Source organism: Amblyomma mixtum, chromosome 7 (assembly GCF_055824585.1).
Source record: "Amblyomma mixtum isolate Tamu chromosome 7, ASM5582458v1, whole genome shotgun sequence".
Lineage (NCBI taxonomy): Eukaryota > Metazoa > Arthropoda > Arachnida > Ixodida > Ixodidae > Amblyomma > Amblyomma mixtum.
In genome coordinates this window covers 28,400,023-28,419,503 of record NC_143018.1, presented here as the reverse complement: position 1 = coordinate 28,419,503, position 19,481 = coordinate 28,400,023, and the positions used below count along the sequence as shown (strand labels likewise).

The window sequence follows — 19,481 nt, the reverse complement described above, 5'->3', positions numbered from 1 at the left end:
CGCTGGACCAACACTGCAGTGTATTAATTTAATTTAATATTAAGCAAAGCGGATGACAGAAAAAAAAGGAAATTAGAGTCCAGAATGCCACCTTGTGGTGAGTAGTGGTCCAACTTAATACTTTGCAGCCGAGGCCAGTGAAGCTGCTCCGACGAAAGCAACGACTACTACAACTTCCTCGACAACCACGACCACGACCACAACAACCACTACCACGACAACCACGACCACGACAACCACGACAACGACAACCACAACGACGACTACGACGCTGAGCCCCATAGATGCGAAGCTGTTTTGTGTCCTGGGCCATAGCCTCGCTTACGTGCACCAGTTTTGGAACTTCTATTGTGACGTAATCGTCTACCCGGACCTAGAAGTCAGACAGAGGGTATTCGTCCCGCCCGGCGGAGCTCGCGCGTGGAGTCTCTTTTTTGACCACGTGAGTGTGAGACAAGTAGCCCCAGAGTAAAGTGTCTGTGGCTTAGGCTTAGCACACAGCTGTGCGCGGGCACACTGCTTCGATTCCTGTCCTGCCAAGGGTTCGTAAAGCTATCGCTGGAACTGTAAGTTCTCTCAAAAAAGCTTACGCACCTATATGCAAAGCAACAGCACTACGCTGAAAAATGACGTGCTTCACCGGGCGTTCTTTTTTTTTTCGAGAAAGGTAATTAAGCGCTACTCTTTCTTCAGACGAGCACGCAGGCGGACATGAGAGCACGGGCGCTGTTCTGACATGTCTGCATGTGTGCGCTTTCAATAAAAAGAGTAGAGCCCAATTACTTTTCTAGAAAAAATGGATCACAAACTATTTCCGCAAACGGTTTTGTCTCACTTTGCGCATCCAGTAAACGTTATTTCAGACCATGAACTTTGCGTACTCACTAAGGTAGCGTTTCCAATGTTGCGACGCGAAATTAAACAGGTCACACTGCTTCCGCATGCTTTCGTCGTTGCTACTGCGGTTTCAGATGCATTCGCTGTACCTACAAATGAAGCAGCTCACTTTTGTTTTGTCTCTCGATCAGTAATCTGGATATAGCGGGAGTGCCTGTGAAATTCGTTGTTGTTCGTGCCGTGAAAGAAGCAGGATGATGGTATGATGATAAAAAGAGCATGGGATCGTTTAGGTTCATTAAACACAGCTCACAGCGACGTCAGTGTACTGCGCGCCGTTCTTTTCGAACGCTGTATACTAGTGTGTGGGCGTCCGTACATTTTGTGTGACTGATCCTCGCTTGATGTGGATAGACATGACTAACTGAGTGAAACTTAATTAACGTCACCAGCTCAAAGAATTCTCCGTCGCGAAAAACCAGCAGCGGTCAGGACGGGCGCCCTTTATGACATGGGCGTTTCACCTCTCCGTGGTTTAGCAAGCTAGTAATTTTTCCTCGCGTCGAAAAAACCATCTGAGCAACTAAGAACAAATTGTCGAGCGTCGCATGTTACTAAGTTAGTATTTCCCGTGGGCGAATATATGAACGCGAAATGGTTTTTCGTGTGGATAGTGTCAATTGGCTATGATTTCATGCGTCTTGAGATCAAGCAATTTTCTTCGTAGGCGACAAAGGCGCTGCCAAACTTCGTGCCGGGCGTCGCTTTCTCTTCACTAAACCCCGTCGATAGGGACAGCACGGTGGCTCGGGTTCCGGCCATGACTCAACAGCTGCAAGAGTTGCTCAACAATCGAGTCACTGCGATGGGTGTGCTCGACTACACCAGCAATGCCCAGAACAGCCCCGTCGTTCTCAAGAACCTATTCCAGGTGACACCTGCATTGCCAGTTATATTTTCTTCACCTATGCCTCCACCCAGCTCTATGGCTGTGGTGGTCAAGTTTTGTCTCCCGCCGAACCTAACCTTATATCACCAGAGAACACGCGTTATCTGGTATTCGCTTTATGTGTACAATTGAATTGTTTTTTTTTATTTCGTTTAGGATATCATTCAGTCCAATACGGTTTAGTGCGAAAACATTACTTGACGGGCTCAAACGCAGCCAAGAATATTGTGGCTTGCATGACCTCGAGGATGCAGATATAAAGTATAGCCGCGACTAGGTTTTGAACCCGCAGCTGCGTGAACAACTCAGCTGAGCTGGCCACTGCACGAAAGCACTATGCTATCACCGCAGTCTATCACGCCTCGTGTCAAACCACAACGCACTTTCGCGCTATACATTGCACATCATCGTCTTCCTCAGCTACCATCCGCAGTGCGAACAAATCAGAGCAGCTTAACCTCGATCAGTGCTTAACCTGAGTGTAATATCGTCGCCAGGCGTGTCGACGACCCAGCAAAGCAGACTATGAGCCAACCAGGTCGAACACATGCTTTCGCACGTATACTGGTTTTATATACGTTAAACCTGTACCACTGTCTTATTCATCGTCACTTTCCTTTCCTTCACTCATTGCGCTGTACTTAGTTTAATTTCAAACCCTTTTCTTAGCCATCGAACTTCGCTATTGTTAGGGGAGCACTGCCTAGATAAAACTGGAATGAAGGGATATTGCTGAGTGGCTGTTCAGAAGTGAAGAGCACTTGCCATATGCGCTCAAGCTCAACCTTACTGCGCGGGCATTCAGCTAATTGTGACAACGCGCAGCTTCTCCCTCGCAAGCATACTCATGCATGTTTTCACAAGCCTTAGGGATTTCATCGGAATTTTAAAAGAAGTCAGAAAGTAAGCTAAACCCCCAGGTTTCGTGCCCATCAGACATGCACTGATGGGATCAAAGGCCTCGGTGAGGGGCCACAGTTCGTGTGACCTTTGGGCGCTTTTTATTTATGCCCGGTGTGGACAAACGACGGACGCGACGAATGTGAGGGCCAAGCAGAGAGCTGAAGCCCACTTGAGTTTCAGTTTCCATCGAGTGGAACTTCGGAATGAAAGGAAGACTTACACCAAAAATCTCCTGTAGTGAAGTAATATGTCATACATCCTGAAATATTTCCGAAAGTTCCTGAAGGCAATCCAAGTTATTCAAAAGCTTTTTTCACATGTTTTCATCCCTCAGAAGGTATAGTGCAGTAGCAAGACAGGCGAAGTATCCTGTATAACCATTACCCCGCAGGAGGATAATACAAAGGGGCAGTAATATTTCCTCTGATCGTAGCAATGACGTAGCGCACCCATGCAAGTCTATAAAACCTACAAACAACATCTCGCATTTCCAAGTAAGAATGGTAATCACGCGTAGCATAAGATCGTATTCGCCACATTGGCGAGCCCGATGCGCTTAAAGCGTAACGATATGCCTCTTCCGTCCTCAGGTGCTGAACGAAACCGTCCGTGGGAAGCCAGGGGCGATGGTCTTCCTAGGTGTCCGTCTTAACAGCAAGCAGGACGCAAAGGACTTCGTAACGGCCGTCCTAACTATACCGTAAGGTGTTTTTTCCGCATTACCATATCATCCGTCATCTTTGTGCCAGATCTACTGCGCTCCCAATAGCTCTTTCCCGCAAACAGGTGTCGCACAATATTTTGTTGGGCATGCGTGGTAACCGTCAGCCAATTCTCTTTTTCCCATTCGTAAACCTGCTAAGAAATTGGAATAATCTATAATTGTCTCTTCTTTCTTCGATGAATGCCAGCTGGTTTCGCAGCGTGACTTGTCGAGAGAAAATTATCGCTCTCGTGTGCATGCTTCCGAGGCCACCATGATAAGTATGCTGTACTGGAGCCATACTTTCCGTCACGCTAATGAACCACGCCGCACTGTACATTGTGGAGATGAGAACAGCATATCAAGAACATGGCTCTATAATAGGACTGCGACTTCTTATCATTTGAAGTTTTTTTATTTAGTACTCGTAGCTATCATATTTCTGGATGAACTTTGTCCTTACGAAAGAATATTATGCCGTCACTCTCAACCGGACGTTCTATGCTGGTGCTATTTATTCGGAGCCCAACCCGAGTGGCGCAGTGGCATCCCCCTGATTTTTATGCAGTCATATCGACAGCCTGGTGCTGCAGACGCACCTGTCTGAACACGTGTCCGTCACCGAGACGTGCACTACACTCCTCGTCAGTTACGTCAACTCGACCGATCCTGTGCCATCTTTCGTGAGTACGCTGGCGCGTGCCGAGTATCTGGCATCCTCGCTACGGATTTTAGCGTAGTGTGTCCGGCAACATAAACGCGTAGGGTCTCCCTTCCGAGTTGCCGGTCACGTGAAACCACTTTGAGACTGCAGAATGCCTTGTGAGCGATGTAGTCAGAAGTAACTGGATTTTCCTTAGGTGACCTGGGCTTTAGTCTCCCGCTTGTATTTCCTCAACTGTTGACAGTGGGGAGCCACTCTCCTTCATCTTCATCGGCTGACCCCGTCAAAGTACGCCCCCTCGATAGTGAGGCCTAGATATGGAACGTGTTGGCCTCGAAGCGCCTTCGTCCCCGACCATGGGCTAGGCAAGAGGAAGATCTGCAATGCGGCGATTAAGGCGAACCTCTAGATATCGGAGTCGAGATATCATGTGGGCAAGTATCCAGAACCTCCAAGAAACTATTGAATGCTACAAGATTATCGAAACTCAGAACACGCTGCCTCATGTCGGCTGGTACTTATCGCTTGACTAGTCCGAGAACAAGTCATGGTTTGCGCTGGCATCTTGATCATTATCAAACAATGCGCCGACTGAGCAACTGGTCGTTCGATGCCCAGTTTAGTAGCACAGTTAATTAGTACTGTAATGGTATTGCAGTAATGACAGAACGATGTAGTGGAAGTACTTAGTGGTACTGGAGTAACTTTAGCTTAGTAGTTTGGTCGATCGTTTCTTCTGTTGTTAGATACGTCTATCGGTCGCTTAACTGATTAACGGGACGATTAATTGCCATCGTTCAGGATACTGCGCTGGAGGCTCGGACTACGATCCGGGCTTCTGCCAACCATCTACGCGTCATGTTCAGCTCCACGCTGGCCGTGGTCGACTTCCTGGGCGAAGCTTCCGCGGCGGGTCCGGACTCTCCCGGGCAGCCCTGTCGCACGAACGTGGCGCTCGACATCGACGTTATTTGCAACAGCAGCCTGCTGCCGGATGCGACACCCGTGTACGCCACCGACACAACCAACATTGTCGAGACCGCAAAGTACGAGGCCCGCTCCGTCAAGCACTTCGCCAGCTTCGAGAGCCGGAATACACTGGAAAAGAAGGTGCGCCCAATTGAGTTCACGTCACTTCTCATGTCATACCTCACAGCCGCACATGCTCAAGCTTTCCCATGTCATATCACCAAGCATACTCCAGCTGAGTGCCTCTTAGCCTTTGGCCTGATGGTTCTGCGTCGTCCGAGAACATGGAAACCAATACCTTGCTTATTAAATATATCAATTTCCGCACCTACTAAAACTCTTCAGGGTTGTAGAGCCTAAATCGGATGTTAGCCAGTGTCAGAGGCGAACTCACAGATTTGTGCGTAAATTGGACGGCTGCTGATTGGTCAGGAGTCTAGCCTCTCCTCTCCTTCAGAAATTCGCCGAAGGAGCAGATTCCCCTCTGCGAGCAGAATCCCAGCGAAATTCTTTCCTACGTAATGTTTCGGCTGTACCCGGAGTCAGTCCGCTCCTTTCCTTCTCTTTTGCGCAGATGAGCACTTTCATGGACAGCCATTATGATGGCTGGGCAGTCTTCGACATTCAGCGCGATGTGGAGTCCGCCTGCGTCGGTCCCGATCCATTTTCCAGACTGCAGCTGATGGCCTTCAAGGTCAACGATGCCAAGAAGGAGAGGAAGATTAAGGAGAGCGCTGGATGAAGCTTGCATGGCCTTGCCATTTACCGCACTTGTGCGGATTCACATCTTAAACATTGTGATTTGGCTCAGCTAAGGAAAGGCCCTAAGAACCGTACTGAGGTGGAGATAGTGTGAAGAGTGAACTAGCTTTCGTGTAGCAGAGTTACACGGATGCAGAATAGTAGTCGCGCGAGTGATTTTGTAATTGTGATCTGTTTTGCTTATTTTGTTCGCGAGAATACAGTGTTGTTACTTACCACACATGTTTCGAGCATCTGCAGATAGCGGATAACGTTATCGCAGCTGTAATTCTAACTTTTTTCAGGTAGAACTTCGTTGCAGTACTTTACTGTAGTGATCGAGTCAGGGGGGGTAACTTTTGCATTGGTACTCCTGATCGCAGTGGTTGCTGCCATAATCTAGATTTCGAAATGCAGCCGTTGTGCATAAATAGAGTTACCTACTATAATCTCTCTTGATAAAGCACACTACCTGATGAGTCTCACCTACCGACGCTGCAGCAGTTGAGGTTTATGCACTTTGTAATTAGCCATTGCTACTACGGCACTGCCTTTTGAAGCCCTTAAAACCGAGTAGTCGTTTTTCTTGCAGTAAAAGGTGTAACCAATCCACGAATGTCGGTAACAAGTTGGTTGTGCGAGGTGTTAACCAGGTCTCATTATAGACCTTAGAGAAATCATCTCACTATGTGAAATTTCATCAATCTGTGCTCAACTCTAGCTTTGGCCCTAAAATATATCTCGTCTTATTAAAATATTTTTATTGCGGAAAGCAAGACAAATAATTGCACTCAGGATTGGGCAAACTATTAGCGTTCATGTTCCTGTTTGCATGTATGAATACTGGTGCGCGTGTGGGATAATTCAACGGTTCTACATATTATTGCGCCAGCTCACCGCCTATTACTTTATTCTATTCTTTTACTTCCGTGAAAACCATTCTGCATGGCTTCCATGAAGCATCAGTCAATTTCTATGAATTCTAACTTCTCATGACCTAAAGAAGCGTTGGCTAGTGTCAGTGAAGATGCTTGGATGAATATAGCAATGGAGGAAACAATATTATTAAGATCAACGGCAGACACCAGAATCGTTCAGAGATAAAAATATTTAACTGCTCGCGTATGTATTGGCTGCAGCCACAAAACATCGGCGCTAGATATGTTTTTTCACCCGCCATCTAACTCAAGTATCTGTAAAGTTGATGAATTGCGAATGTCTTTGACCACTGTGCGCAGGCTGTTATCTCTTCTGTGTTCTGCAGACATATAAAATTTTTTGACAGTTTATAATTCTGCCTATAAAGTCTATAGACTGTCTATAGACAAATCCTAGAGAACAGTCTGTAGGCAATACAAATGCTATAGAGAGTCTACAGGCAATCTTCAGATTTATGGTCATACACTTTTAGTAGACTTTTGTCTATAGACAGTCTATAGGCTATAAATAGACAAAAAGAAATATTTATAGGAAGCCAATAGTCTATAAGAAGTCTATCGACTGTCTATAAACCATTTTCATAAGGCAGCAAGTCACAAGTGGCATTTGCCTCGCACAATATGCTCCAGCGAACCAAAATGATGCAGCAGATCGCACTTGCGAAAAAAATATGTTCAGGAGCGTAAACTCAGCCCTCCAGATCCAGAAAGGCTGCGTTCCTGCCGCCTCGTTGGGCCCGTCAGTCGAGATGCTTGAATTTCATGCCGCCGGTTGTAGCCTCTATGTGAGCTACATCTTCTATGCGACATTATCTGCACAGTGTAGCATAATTTTTATGAGCACAGAGAGCAGCAAGCATCATTTTGTTCAGTTCATCTCAATCAGTACATACACGCCTTTAACAACAGTTTTGCATTCAGCACGCCTACTGTTGGACATCCACAAAAACACCTAAACAGTCAAGACTCTCATTCCACGTCAGCTTCGATGGCTAGTTGAGTTATCTAGCTGCGTGAAGTCAGTGACACAAAAACTTTGAGATCACTGAGGCGACCCGCACTGAAGCAATGCCAGAGCAAAACGTCCACATACTATATCGACGTCCATGGCTGTTTTGACGTCCATGTACTATGTCGACGTCCATTGCTATTTTGACGTCTAAGTGTATTTTATGGCGTTTTTTGCGTTTAATTAATTACTTATTACACCTCATCAACCAAATTTTCCCACGGCAACATTTTATCGCACACTATCTGTCAAAATCACGCTTTCACAGCAGTTATCTTCAGAGAACGACGAAATCATGCGGACAAAATTGCCGACACTTTTTGATGACGCGAAAGAGCATATAATGCTCTCGAATTAAAAAGACACTGCAAGTTGTCTCATCACTGAACATAAGCGATGCAATCGCGCACATGCACCAACACTGAACATGAGTGGAAACATGTAGGTAAGTTTCTTCTTGCATTCTTTTTAGTGGCCTAAGTCATGTTCATGCGTAGTCACCATAATGGCCGTGTATTTCTTTGATGCTCATCCCTGTTGCAATGCGAGCAATAAGCACTAGTGAAAGTGCGCCACTGTAGGCCTACAAGACCAATGATCGGAGAATCACCCATTGAGTTCGGGACGAACTTCCATGGTTTCGCAGGTATTTGCCAAGTTCACCGGTAATCTGCCTCTGTGGAAATGTATTGTTCAGTGCGCCAACTTATGCAAAGTGCCTCATAGTAGTCACAGCCTGCAGAGCAGACGTATCCCAAACGCACGGGGAAAGAGACAGAGAAAACAGAGTAGCAAAGCAAGGTCCAGTTGGTCTCCTCATTGAAGGCATTATCCCCACTGCCAGCTTCGATAACCAGCGACTTGAATTACTGCCATGCAGAAATTATCTAGCGACAAGGACAATTTAAACGAACACAGCACAGTCGGCTTTTGACATGTATGTCATAATGAACACCTCTTCTCCCTTCACTTGTCTGCTTAACAGCACAGCGAGGATATTATGGCTCACAAGTTTTAAAATATCGACAGGATTAATTATCACTATGGAACCGCACCGACTGGTAATAAAAGTGATAAGGGACCCCGTTTGTACGTCCTCTCCTTGCATTATTTTTGTCGCTCGCATTTTAATCCTTCTATCCGCATTCTGTTCGTTCCCGATAGCACGACGCATTACCGGATTCGTTATCTTGCCTGCGTTAATGTTGACAGTTCTGGATGAAACAAATCGTGAAGAGTGTGATGAGCGCGAACACAGCCGTTCCGGTCTCGTGACGGTCCTATGGGCGCTGCATCATAGGCTGTCCTTCCCGATTCCACTTATTTTTACCATGGCGCACACTGGGGCCCGAATGGATCGCACCCTCGGGCTCGGGAGGCTTGCACTTCTTGCGAAAGTACCACACAACGACAGCGATCAACCCTGAGACGACAAGCAGCACTCCCAAAACAATACCTACAATCGCCCCCGTCCCCAGTCCTCCACCGTACGAAGCCCCCAGCAGCGGCGGCCTTTCGAACGTGACCCTAGCGACGTTCGAGACCGGCGAGTAGAGTCCCTGCTCGTTCCAGACTCTGGCCGCGAAGTAGAAGTCTTGCGCGGCGCTCCTGTTATCGCCGGGCAGGAGTGTGTCCGGCAGCGAGAACTGGAGCTGCTGCCGGGAACCGACAGCTCCCGCCGTTATGTTGCGTCCCTTGATGGTGATCAGCACAGCAGTGTCGTAGTTCTTCACGATACCCGCCAGTTGCGTGCTTGCCCTCAGTTCGATATGGGAAGCTGCGTGTGCGAAGAAAAAAAAAAAACATGTTCAAGGAGCACAGTTCCCTAATGTGACCAGCAGTGTAACCGTCAGCTGTTTTAGACGGCCACGTTGTGTAGTTTGTTTTTGTTCATGAGGTTTAACGTCCCAAAGTGACTCGAGCTATGAGGGACGCCGTAGTGAAGGGCTCCGGCATCACCTGAAGCCGCGGCATCACCTGATCGAGAGAACTGTACGCTGTTCTGACCAGCATACCTTCTGCCGCGCGTTTGATGCTTAGAGACTTTTTTTTTTTTTGCAATTCAAAAAATAAAACTGGTCACGGTGTAGCAGCTATTGTTGTCGCTGCTTCGCGTTGCCCCAGGGGTCCCTATAAAAATTCCTTCGCACAGTCCATCGACTGGCTGGGGACATTCTGCGCAGACTGTTCTAAATTTTTTTTAACATCACAATCGCGGCTATATCCTGTATCTCTCATTCCGTTGACTTTAGTTGGAACATCATCAAGCACATGTGTTCTCTAATCCATGCTTCTCTCATTTACACCGATAGTTGTTAAAGAAAGGTTTCCTGGTTCTGATCTGCCGGCGTTCGCATAAAACACCACGCCCGGCTGATTGGTCAGCGTGCACGTGACGCATGACGTCACTGTAACGGCCCATAACAACGCGCCACGCAAAACAGTCCGAGCCTAGTCACGCCACAAGTGAGGGCATAAAGAAGGCAATAGTTGACTACTGCAAACGGAGTGTATGAACAACGCTTATAAATTAAGAAAAAAAACAGCTGTGGCTGAAACGCGCGTTAAGCGTGGTGACCATCTTACGTGTCTGTCTTTAATAGTTACTAAATGTTCTGTCGCTCACTATACGGAGCTCAACCTCATTTCAAGCTTTCCACTTAACGTCCTAGTTGCCCTCCTTGACTCCTCACCATTGCCCGTGTTCAGATGGGCTCCTGGGCAGGTCCAGGCCAGAAGGACGACGTGCGTCCCATTGTCTGCCACAAAGGCATCCTCCACTTTCAGGTCCTGGATGGAACCTGGAGGAATGGTCGACAACTGGATGTCTTGCGTGAGACGGAAGGATCCTCCCTCTGCGTATCTAACGAACTCAGGAGCCTTTTCGCTGGATACGATGTCCGGTTCGGCAACCTCGATGTCTTCGTCCACGTAGACGAACTTATCGAGAGGAATACCTTGAAAATCGTCTGCCTCTGCCTCATCCGCACCACTGGCGAAACCTGGGGAGAAGGCCCAAACAGAAAAAGCGACACTCATTGCAACTTGTCGTAGGCGATACAAACGAACTTAAATCTTCAATTGCTTCAAGCATATATTTGTGCTTGCACACGGACAAGAAAACACGATCATTCGACTTCAAGCTTGAGGTGTGGTGCGCTATATCATTTTTTTTTTTGCTGTACCAGTTAAGGAAAGCAGTGCTAAACTTCCTCAGCTGAGCACTCTCTACATACTTTTTTTATACTTCTTTTGCTCGGACCCCTTTTGCCCCAAATGCTCGGAACTCTATTCCGATCTTGCACTGTCTCTTCTACGGTCCTGTTGCTATCCAGTACCCTTTATATACCTCTCTTTCTCATCTCAACTGCTCTCCTGGCATATCTGGCTTCCTTCTTCACGAGCAGAACATCAAATGGGCCTGTGTGGAAGGTAAAGCACGTGATTTGTGTTCTCAAAGTTTTATACTATTACTGCAGAAGTTTTTTTTTTTTTCAGTGGCGTTTCAGTGATTCGGTTGCCTGTTCTCCGAGCGGAGTTTCCAGAGCAACCCTTTGGGTGCTCGATACGTGCCGTATCCAGACCACACACGATAGCCCGTTCTGGACCAGAGCTGCTCACATATCACCATAATCACCGACTCACGAGGGGCTTGTCGAAACGTCACGCAAGGGTGGGTTACTCCCCTAGCTTATCGTATTTACCAAAATTGTAGCCGAGACTCGGATCCCGCGCACCGATCTATCGTTTGGGCTCCAGGTCACCAAGGCGTCCACGGAAATGAGGCAGCCGACGCCGCCGCCCGCGCGCTCTCTCTCCGGGCATTTCCCACGGGACCCGACGCCGACCAGGACTTCCATTTCAATCCGATTTACACTTTTAAGGAAATATGCGATTATTACAAATCCACGCACCAAACTCTTCCCACCCCATGCAAAGGGCTGGGGAAGGTCAACGAGCGGGTACTCCTGCGCCTGCTCACCAAGACGATGTTGTGCCCGGCAATTCTAAAGCATTTCGATCCTAAATTCGACGGGCGGTGCTCACACTGTGGGGAGGTGTCTGACACCTACCACATGGTGTGGGCCTGCCAGCAGAACCCATCCCTACCCCCTATCCCGAACCCCACCCGAGAGGACTGGGAGGCGACCCTGTCCGGTTGCTGCACCCTCGAGGCCCAAAGGGCCTTAACGCAGCGCGCCCGGGCTGCGGCAAACGCCAATGGTGTGCCTGACTAGGCATCCCACCTAGTGGTTGTAAGGGCGTGACCCTTCAGGTCACGACCCCCAACACCTCTCTCTATGATTAATAAATGTTTTCACCACCACCACCACCATCTGCGCGATCCAGCCATGGCTGCTGTTTGTAATTTTCTTTCGGTGCTTCTCGTATGCTTTGTGACAGATTGCTTGAGACGAACAGTTGGCATTCATAGCAGCGTTCCGAGATAGATTCTTGTAGCTTCTCGCAAATGCATCATTTTTACGCTTGTTTACGCTCACTTTCATAGATTACCACATCGTTTCACATTTACTTGAAAACAACCATACATGGAGTGAAATTCTCAACTTTTTGCCGACTCGAAAAGCACAAGACATATTTTCACCTTTTAATAAAAAAAACAATAAGCGTTTCCTTTATATTACATCTTTCATAACATAACGTTTGGCATGAGAGGAAACACGCTCGAGTTGGCCAACAAACAACAATAGGATAAGTGGTAAATGATCCTTGAGCGAACTGTGTGGCCTGCGCCTTGTTCACTTGTCTTGTTTTCAGCGCAGGGCGTTTGCGTGTGTTCTTTTCGGCTACACGACTTGGCACGTACCTAGCGGGTGTGGGGCGGGCAGTCCTCCCGAAGCCTTGCGCCCTCGGACGATGACTGAATTGTTGCCGCTAACAACGCGAGCCGACACCGAGTAACGACCCACGCCTTCGAATTCCGTGAAGTAACCACTGTAGATGCCGTCGTTGGCAGTGATGTCGGCACCTGCGGAGAGAAAGAACATTTTCCCAAACCTCTACCCACACTTGTCCAAAGCTTTCTGTGGAGCATGGCGAGTTAACGCGTTCACCTAATAATCTGCGCGACCTTGAACATCTCAGGCAGTAGGCAAAGTTCTTTCGAGGTGCGGAGCCTTTACAAATTGAGTCCAATGTAAGCTAGCCTGGAATTCTTCCTAAGACTCTTAAGACCGCCTTGTGCAACCCTAGAGCACCGTCCTTCGCCACTGTGAACTCCTGTATAAATAATGTACCGTCGTCACCACGCTTAACGCGAACTCTCGATTGCGCGTCTTGCACTGATATTACAGCCCCAGAGCGCTGGGCGCTGAGTCTGATCGAGGCCATGCTGCACGGTGTGTTTGCGGCGGATAGAGGCAGCCCGTGCCCGGCTTCCACCTCATTATTGTCTCAGACACAGCAGCTCCGGCCCAGCGGTGGTAATGTCAGCGGAAGACACGCTCTCGAGCGCTCGTGTTAAGCATGCTGACGGTGGTACCTGCTCCTACAAAGCTAGGTTCTGTACATGTCTGCCATAGTGCTGTATAAAGTATCCCGCTTATGACCGCAAACCATTCTTTTTGCTTGCAGTAATCATGTCCCACTCGAGCTGAAACAGTTTTCTGCACGTCAATTGCATGTGTTTGCAATAGTTTACAGTCCGCTGTGCTGTTCATCCAAGCTGCGCTGTTGACTGTGAACGTTTAAACAGAAAGTACAGAGGGCAAAACGCATGTCTAGAACACGTTCTGAGCGTTTTTCGGGCTGAGCACGCGTTAACTAGCGATAAGATTTGGTTCAAAATAGTCTGGATGTAAACATACGCAGTTAAACTCATCGAATTTCATCCTCATTTTTTGTCTGCTTGATCGCAGCGGCTTTGGGAGCAGCGGAACACACAGTTTGGTTGTTCTAGGCATGTGTTTTGCCCTCTGTACAGCCACTCCTGCTGACGCCGGTTAATAACATCATATTGCATGACCGCCTCCAGATTCTTTCATACCATTATTATCTGAAAATTCCTTATACGGATGTCATAAAAAAGAAGGGGTTTGTCAAGCCATTCCGCAGTAACAGGAGTAGAAACAGCTGTATTCTGCGCATGCAGGGAGGCGGCTTCAGCGCATTATTTCCTGCATTAGTACCATTCGCATCGCTCTCTTCCATCTTTTTTTTTGCGTTTGTACCCTAATTAGAGCCCCCCACTAGCCGTTTCTCGCTTATTGGTTGACCCTGAGTTAGGAGAATGTGATTTCGAAAAAAAAAGCGGAAGTATATGCGAGTAAATACGGCGATCCGTAGCGCTATACTGCAGCGCCCCTCAAGGCTTGAGAAAGCGGAAATTCTCAAATTTTTCAACACCTTCTCAATGCGGTATTCATTACTTGCAAATGAAGCCCCCACCGCAGTGAATCCGGCGATGTACCTAAGCCGTCGTCGAAGAGCTCGACGTCGACCACGTAGGGCCTCGTGGGCCTGATGACGGTGGCCGTGACCCTGGCGTGCAAGACCACCTTTGGACCCTTGGTGACCTCGGCGTAGATGACTGCCTCGGCCGCCTTTGCCACCTCGGTCTTCTTGAGAAAGGCTCGCACAAGCACGGGCTCCTCCGTGGAACCGCTCGCCAGGGAAGTGGCACGGATATGGATATCGGCCTCACCGCCACTTAGGGCGTGGTACACGACGAGTGTCCAGGTACCAGGCTGCGTGCGCACACGAATACGAAAATTAATCCAGGTTTTCCCGTCTTTCGAAACGCGTAGCTCGAATGTGAATGAAATGTTCAATGAAGAGTGACGCATTTGGCGCTTTTAAGAAATGTAAGCGCATAGATGTGCACGCCGTTTGTGATGCAATTCGAGCCTTCCCAGCTACGGAATTTTAACGTGGCGCTATTTCGGGGTGGTCACATTAACAACGAGGGACATTCCGCGACGCGGAGCATTTATCGGGCAGCCTATGAAATGCAATGCAGAGTGCGTTATTCAATTCACCTCTTGATCATCACAGAAACTTAACTTCGTTTTTCATTGAGCATTGCTTAACCCAGCAGCGTTTTCATACGGTCGTATCACCAACAACAACCAGCCTACTAACAAATGCACTATCGGGTGGCCTTCTTTCTCAAGGCGAGTCCCACAAAGTAGTTTTGAATCAAACAGGTCTGCTGCAACTCGCGGAGACGTAAATAAAACAGTTTGACCTTTCAGCTGGATCGATGACAGTTGCCTGCGCTCCCTAGCTAAGTTCCCAATCCACGCGACAGAATCGCTATAGCCACAGCCATCGCCTTTCTTCATAATTTATGCGCACCAAAAGATTCAAATACTAATTTTTCCTGACAACAATCACAACAAGGAATGCACTGCCTGCAGATGTTCTTTCGACTCATGATGTTGGTGCTTGTGAAGAAAGTGCTTTATGTTATCTGTCCAGTCAGTGTTGGCCGCACATGCTATTCCTATTTCTTTCCATTGATTCTTACCCCAGAATGTTGGATTTGCGATGCGTTTGTTCTTATTTTGATTTCTAGAATGCTGTCCTCCCGCTTGGTCTTTATGACGGCAGTACGAGGGAAATAAAAAAATAAATATAATGAAGTAACTGTCAATTACCGGTTCAGTTTTTTTCAATTACCAGTTTATTGTTTACTTTATCTAGCAAGGTCTTACAAAAGCTAGCACGGCGCCCTGGTAGTATAAAGAAGGCGCCAGTCTCCTAGCCACACGATTTTTGGTTACTGCTACTGCCCATGCCAAACGCCCGTTCCTCTGTTTCGTCGAAGAGTTTTTGGGGCGAACGTTCTGAGAACTGGGACCGCAGTGGGACCGCAGTGCAGTGGGACCGCGAAAACATTTGTGGCGAAATAGCACACAGGCGTCCATTATGCAAAGCAAAACTGGGAAGCATGTATGAAACTGAAATTGAAGTCTGCGAATTTTTTACGAGTATTCGGATCGGAACCGTTTAGCGTAGGAAGTGTTCCTCCGGCACCTCCTGCTAGCGAAACTCGAGCTCGTGTTTCCACGAATTTGCGCAACTTTTAAAAGTAGTGATAAAAAGATCGTGTTTTATTTGCACCGTGCCAACATTACAGCGTGTTTTTCTTGACCGCATTAAAGCACCGTCATACGCAGGCGCACCACTTCATGCTCTCTGGGAAGCGCCGCACGCGAGAAGCTCTGTGCAAAAAACTAAAATTTGCTGCGACACTTTTTCCAAAACGCATTTCGCTTAACGTGAATATTTGATGTATAGTTTAGCAAGCGGACTGTGTTAAATACCGAATGTCACCGCCGTAGAAGCATCATTGGAGGCATTTCCAACGGCTTCTATTTTTGTTAGTGTTTCGACTGCTTCTTCGCGATGCAACAAATACCACGAATACATAAAAGCACATGAGAGAACAATAGTTTGGTTAGACTGTGGTAAATACTGTATTTCCCATTCCGGACGCTGATGACAAAAATGGCATGAAACCACAACTCCACAGTTTCGAGTGGAGAAATTCTTTGGTAAGAAGAAAGTTTCTACTAGATGCGCTTTATTACTGATGTTTTCTTTTTTTCTTAACCTGGGTTCACAGTTATACTGTCGGCACCGCTCTGTCGTTCACGTACCGTTGCGATTCCCGGAATCTTGAACGTTATGTATTTGCCTTTCTTCGCCGGTCCAGACTCCAGGCACTCCTGGCACTGTTTGCCATCGGGGTAGAGCAGCTCTGCTTTGAGGCTAGACGCATCATTGGAGAGCACCGAGATTACTGTCTCGTTACCCAGGTCAGCGTCCAGGACGATCTGGAACTCCTGCTTTGCCACCACTTTCGCCGATTGCTGGAAGACCTTAAGAGAGGAGACGAAAGCCCCGTCAGCCCTCGTGCGGTGAAGGTGCCGAGAGCAAGAAACTTTATGCCACAGCATTAGAAGTCACATCAGGATAAAATGCGGCATCAGCCATTGAATTCGCCCATTGGCTGGAGAGAAGTGACGTCACAACACGGGAGCAGTCCCATTGGCTGGAGGAAAGTGAAGTCACCAGACCAGAAGTAACGTCACTTGGCATTGCAAACACTTCATAGAATAAGGTGTCCCCGTGAATTTTTTTTTCTTGCTTGCTACCATTTTCTTCCTATGCCTCAGGTTTTACGGTAGGGGAAATCTCTTGACACGGTCGTTTTAAAGTTCCAGTGGAAACTTTAACCATCGTAACTGCCATGCGGCCGGCGAGCTTCAGAAATGCCAGCAGTGTCCAAACTTCGAGTGATGTTTTGCAGCTTTTCCAAAACGTTTCTTGCTTCTACGCCATGTATTTCTGCGCTTGCGCAGTGCTCTCGTAAAAGGTCTGTTTCAGTTGCGCAACAACGTTCTTTCTTTAGTTCTGGCTTCAAGAAACTAACGCATCGAGAATACCTCCAAAACAAACAGTGTGTCCAACACAATACTAATGTGTTTTCGACTACAGGGCCTTCACAGAGGATTTGTCATCTGAAGTATTTAGGCAGTAATACTAACAATGTTATTCATTCATTCTCATCGCCTTCACACTCAATACAATTAAAAACGGCTCCGGGAGAGTAGGAGCAGTCTCATTGCTAACTATTTACATATTCGGACTCCTCAGTAATGTCGAGTGAGTCCAGTGCTATTAGACCTCAGCAAACAAGAAAGCTGGAACCTTTCAGAATAACGACCTGTGCGGCGAATTGCTGCAAGAAGAAATAAACGACAGCGCAACGACCACGGCACAAAAAAAGAACACCTTTTTGTCCTTTTCTTGTGCCGTTGTCGTTGCGCCACCCTCATCATCAACTGGAACCTTTTCACAAGGTATCGAAGCCAGATGCCCTGAGTCAAACTTAATGTTATACTGAAGGCGGCTCGTACGCAAAAATTATTAGTCTTCTCATCGCAGAGACTGCAAAAACTGGTATACGTGTGGTTTGCAACTACTTTTGTGGTCTCGGTCGTCATCATCATCAGCCTGACTACACCCACTGCAGGGCAAAGGCCTCTCCCATGTCTCTCCAACTAACCCTGTCCTTTGTCAGTTGCCGCCACTGTATCCCCGCAAACTTCTTAATCTCATCCGCCCACCTAACTTTCTGCCGTCCCCTGCTACGTTTGCTTTCTCTTGGAATCCACTCCGTTACCCTTAAGGACCAGCGGATATCTTGCCTTCGCATTACATGCCCTGCCCAAGCCCATTTCTTCCTCTTGATTTCAACTAAGATGTCATTAACCCGCGTTTGTTCCCTCACCCACTCCGCCCTCTTCCGATCTCTTAACGTTACACCTATCATTTTCCTTTCCATAGCTCGCTGCGTTGTTCTTAACTTAAGCTGAACCCTCTTTGTTAGCCTCCTCGTTTCTGCCCCATAGGTGAGTACCGGTAGGATACAGCTGTTGTATACTTTTCTCTTCAGGGATATTGGTAAGCTAGTATTCATGATCTGAGAGAATTTGCCATATGCGCTCCACCCCGTTCTTATTCTTCTAGTTATTTCCCTCTCATGATCTGGATCTGCCCGGTACCTCGGTACCGGTGGTCTCGGTACTTTGGTCTTATATGGTAGAGCCAAGGAAGAGAAAATTCAAGATCGATCAGCTCACCACGACTGGCCTCTTGTGGTCGTCCAGCAGGGCTGTGGTAGAGTCGAGAAAAGCCGATTCCAGAGCAACGACGATGTTGTCTTGACCGTCGTGCAGCGCAAACGGCTTGCCGCCAGTACGCAGGGCAAGGTCCTCCAGCGTTGCCTCGGCGGAGGTGCCAAAGGCGATCGTGTTGACCACCACTTGAGCAGCGATCAAGTCGTCCACGACGTCCCGTATGTAGGGACTCTCATTCTCTTCGCCATCGGTCATGAGGATTATTACGGAGCCCTCGGTGTTTTGCTTGTTCTTCTTGAACATCTGGTGGGGGACGAAAAGAAAGACATGAGTTATCGCGTACGCAGAATTCCAAACTAATGCAAATGATTTTATCCTCTTGAAAAGTTAGTCACTTCTGAAACACCGTCTATGCCAGGCACACTTCCTGCTGTTTGCGCCGTATTTGTGTCGTGCCAGTAGTAGTACTAGTAGTCACTGCAAATTTAGAATCTTGGTGGTATCGGCGATCATCAAAAAATCGACAAGTTGCTAAGGTGACGCTATATAGTCGAAGATGGATCGGCGTGCAAAGAACCATGTCGTTTGCTCCGTTGCCTGAGAGGTTCGCCTGTAAATACAGACGTTGTTTAATTTTGGGTATTAGGTAGAATCGTAATCGTCCTTGGAATTTTTTTTTTGTGCTTGATTGTATCTGAGCATAGTGGTGTTCTGGGCCAGTTGGTAAAGCATGTTTAAGGGAGGCGTAGCGCGAAAAAAGACAGGGACGAGAGAGATACAAATTAGCGCTGGTCCTGTGTCTTGTGTCTCTCTCGTCCCTGTCTTTTTTCGCGCTACGCCTCCCTTAAACTTGATTGTATCTCTAGTGAGCGGCCTAGCGAGGCATGCCTGTATGATGACAGAGTGCTTTTGTTACCCATGCAGAGATGAGGATGTTATAATAATTTCATTTGAATTCTGTTTTATTCTTATTCTTTCTCCATTGCTACTGCCCTGGGTCAGCGCTGACACTGGAATCAGTCACACAGACGGGAGGTGGCAGGGACTGAAGAGAATCGCACGGAAACATTTATATTATGGGGGTCTTCCATTCATTATATGCCTTCTATTCACTGCTTACGAACAAATTGAGATTAAAAAGACACGGTTACTTGTTTT

At 47.5% G+C, this 19,481-nt stretch overlaps 1 protein-coding gene and 1 pseudogene across 2 annotated transcripts in view; one reads left to right on the top strand and one right to left on the bottom strand.

Moving 5' to 3' along the window:
* LOC149335457 (uncharacterized) overlaps positions 1 to 6,498 on the top strand; it is a 32,037-nt gene extending 25,539 nt beyond the window's left edge. The window contains exons 5-10 of the mRNA XM_089553925.1: positions 129 to 442; positions 1,565 to 1,768; positions 3,280 to 3,389; positions 3,961 to 4,075; positions 4,858 to 5,166; positions 5,600 to 6,498. Coding sequence (XP_089410051.1) covers positions 129 to 442; positions 1,565 to 1,768; positions 3,280 to 3,389; positions 3,961 to 4,075; positions 4,858 to 5,166; positions 5,600 to 5,767 — 1,220 coding nt within the window. The 3' untranslated portion in view covers positions 5,768 to 6,498. The remainder of the gene's footprint in view (positions 1 to 128; positions 443 to 1,564; positions 1,769 to 3,279; positions 3,390 to 3,960; positions 4,076 to 4,857; positions 5,167 to 5,599) is intronic.
* A 2,452-nt stretch (positions 6,499 to 8,950) lies between these two features.
* Positions 8,951 to 19,481, bottom strand: part of LOC149335456 (calcium-activated chloride channel regulator 1-like) — a 68,832-nt pseudogene continuing 58,301 nt past the window's right edge. The window contains exons 10-15 of the transcript XR_016284498.1: positions 18,327 to 18,626; positions 16,338 to 16,559; positions 14,144 to 14,420; positions 12,542 to 12,703; positions 10,407 to 10,715; positions 8,951 to 9,490 (exon numbers count right to left, since the gene is read on the bottom strand). The product of XR_016284498.1 is annotated as a calcium-activated chloride channel regulator 1-like (transcript). The remainder of the gene's footprint in view (positions 9,491 to 10,406; positions 10,716 to 12,541; positions 12,704 to 14,143; positions 14,421 to 16,337; positions 16,560 to 18,326; positions 18,627 to 19,481) is intronic.